Below are 2,963 nucleotides of genomic sequence, written 5' to 3'. Positions count from 1 at the left end.
GAGAAGATTACAAAGGTATGTTAAGGCACTTTTTTCTTTCTTTTGGCATGATCTAAAGCGAAATAAACATAAACGATATGCTATTTCATTATGGATCTACTCCTAGCAACTACGGTTTTCCATGTTGTTCTTTCCTTATCAAGTTATTCTAAGCAATTATATATGATCCTTAAATCCTATTGAGATTCATATTGATGGTATGGATGTCCATAATGTGAATCGAAGCTCTAACGACCTTATGTCCCTGCAAAAGATTTAGAACGTGATTCCATGAGTCCAACATGCATTATATATATGTATCTATTTTACTCTATCGAGTCGCGCTATAGTCGGTCGGATAGGCACCTATCATGCAACCACTGGTTAGTTGAGTTTTACCGAGTCCTCTTCGAGGCCAGGTACAATATGATGATGATGATGATGATGCCCATATATGCATACATTTCTAAAAGTATATATATATCATGCATCTCATGTTATTCGCTCTAAGAGGCACTCATATGTTACAGGCTGTATCTTTTCTATCACTTTTTACATTACTGTTCTTATATATGCTTTTTTTGCCATACATACTCGGTACTTTATTTATATTGTCGTCTCTTTTGACTGGGGATGTTGCATGTCATGCCCACAAGTCCCGATAAATAGATGGACAGTTCTCCTAGTAGGCTATTAGCTCAGCGAAAGGAGTTAGCGCAATTCACTTGCTCTTGAGATGCATATTTAGTCTATATATTTTGGACATGTAATGATTGGTATGATGAGGCTTGTAGAAAGATGTCATGTATATGGATACCGTTATGGCCTTGTCGGCCTATGTTTTGAGTGTACAAATGATCATGTCGGTCTTATAGGCCCATATGTCACATGTATAAGTTTGTGTATAATGTTGGGTCGTCATATGTCGAGTATTCCCTTATGTTTTATTCTGGTAATCTCATGACGGCCCTTCTAGCCCATTTACCCATGATAGTATGATAAGAAAGATACATTATATTGGTGCTCGGTTGAGTAAGGCGGGTGCCCGTTGCAGCCTTTCAATTTGGGTCGTGACAGATTTTTTTCGTAGATCTTTCAGTACTGGTAGTGGTGGAAAGGTAATGTTTAGGGGAGTTTCATCTATACCCACATAGTCTTTTGCTTAGTTTTCAGCCAGTGCACTGCCATCAGGGTCCGGTCAGTAGCAGTAGGGTCATTTCAGGCGCAGTCAGGGCAACATGGGATCTTATCAATAGGGTCCAATCATGCGGGAGATTCAGCCACAACGGAGAACTTTATGCCCTAGGTGTGGGAAGATGCATTCAGGAGTATTCTACATTAACATTCCCATATTCTACGGGTGTGGGCTAAGGGGCCATATTCAGAGAGATTTCCCTTCGTCTCGTTAGAGTGCTGGTAAGAGTATGGTGCGGCCGGCCAGTTCAGCAACTACTACTTTCGCAACACCCACTCTGAATCAAGGTACTTCAGCTCCCGTAGGGCGTGGTGTAGCTAGGAGTGGTGCACGGGATTTGGGAGACCAGGTAGATTCTATGCTATGAGGGGCCGCCAGAGTTTAAAGGCTTCTCCAGATGTCTTCACAAGTATAGTGACTATCCAATCTCATGATGTGTATTCTCTTATAGATCCTGGTTCCACCTTGTCATTCATCACTCCTTATGTTTTTATGGAATTTGGGATGGAATCGAAACAGCTTCACAAGCCGTTCTCTATATCTACTCCAGCTGGTGAGTCCATTATGGTCACATGGGTTTATAGGGATTCTATTGTCATAGTGCATGGTCAAGATACCACGGCCGATCTCATTGAATTGGTGATGGTGGATTTTGATATGATAATGGGGATGGACTTGCTTTATTCATGTTTTACAATGCTTGATTGCCAAACTAGAACCGTTAGGTTTGAGTTTTCAAATGAGCCAGTCATCGAGTGGAAGGGGGTTGACGTTATGCCAAAAGGTAGGTTTATTTCTTAATTAAGCCCTCAAAGATGATCAACAAGGGATGTATATACCCTTTGGTACGAGTCATGGACACTGATGCTGAGGCACCGACACTTGAGTCTATGCTGGTTGTGAATGAATTTCTGATGGTCTTTCCTGATGAGCTTCCTGGAATCCCACTAGACATAGAGATTGACTTTGGGATAGATGTGTTGTCGGGAACGCAGCCTATATCAATTCTACCCTACATAATGGTTCCGACAAAATTGAAGGAACTGAAGGAGCAATTGAAAGATTTGCTAGAGAAGGGTTTCATCTGACTAAGTGTGTCACCTTGGGGCGCACCGGTTCTCTTTGAGAGGATTAAGGATGGGTCATTGAGGATGTGTATCGACTATCACCAGCTCAACAAGGTCACAATTAAGAATAAGTACCCATTGCAAAGAATAGATGACTTGTTCGATCAATCGCAAGGTGCTAAGTACTTCTCCAGGATCGATTTAGGATTAGGGTACCTCTAGTTGAAGATCAAGGAGTAGGATGTTCCAAAAAATAATTTTAAGGACTCGGTATAGACACTTTGAATTTTCGGTAATGTTTTTTGGGTTAAAGAATGCTCCAACAACTTTCATGGATCGTAGGAATCGAGTCTTAAAGTCTTTTCTCAACTCTTTTGTGATAGTGTTTTATTGACGATATTCTTGTGTATTCACGGAGTTGAGAGGACCATGCCGATCATCTCAAGTCAATTTTGCAAACTATATCAACACAAGTTGTATGCAAAGTTTTCGAAATGTGAACTTTGGCTCGAGACTGTCATCTTCTGGGGTCATATTGTCTCCAGCGAGGGAATCAAGGTTGATCCTCAAAAGATTGCAGTGATAAAGAATTAGCCTAATAGACGATACAAATTCGTAGTTTATCAGGCTTTTTGGAACTAAATTTTGACCCTCCGTACTTAAAATTAACTTCTGCAGGCTTCCTAGTCATCAAATGGTAAAAGATAGCTTTTTTGCACATT

General features: G+C 40.7%; 1 protein-coding gene across 1 annotated transcript; it reads left to right on the top strand.

Annotated features, from left to right (window-relative positions):
* Nucleotides 1–1,537: 1,537 nt before the first annotated feature.
* Nucleotides 1,538–1,975, top strand: LOC138868847 (uncharacterized). Its single transcript, XM_070146420.1, has one exon. It carries the CDS (start codon nt 1,538–1,540, stop codon nt 1,973–1,975), a length of 438 nt encoding a protein of 145 aa, XP_070002521.1.
* The last annotated feature ends 988 nt before the right edge of the window (nt 1,976–2,963 follow it).

The sequence above is a fragment of the Nicotiana sylvestris genome, chromosome 5 (assembly GCF_000393655.2).
Source record: "Nicotiana sylvestris chromosome 5, ASM39365v2, whole genome shotgun sequence".
Classification (NCBI taxonomy): Eukaryota; Viridiplantae; Streptophyta; class Magnoliopsida; order Solanales; family Solanaceae; genus Nicotiana; species Nicotiana sylvestris.
The sequence above is the reverse complement of the archived record's forward strand: the minus strand, read 5'-3'. Positions and strand labels throughout refer to the sequence as shown.

Coding starts and splice junctions, on each gene's coding strand:
- LOC138868847 (XM_070146420.1), top strand. CDS start 1,538: ATGAGGGGCCGCCAGAGTTTAAAGGCTTCTCCAGATGTCTTCACAAGT.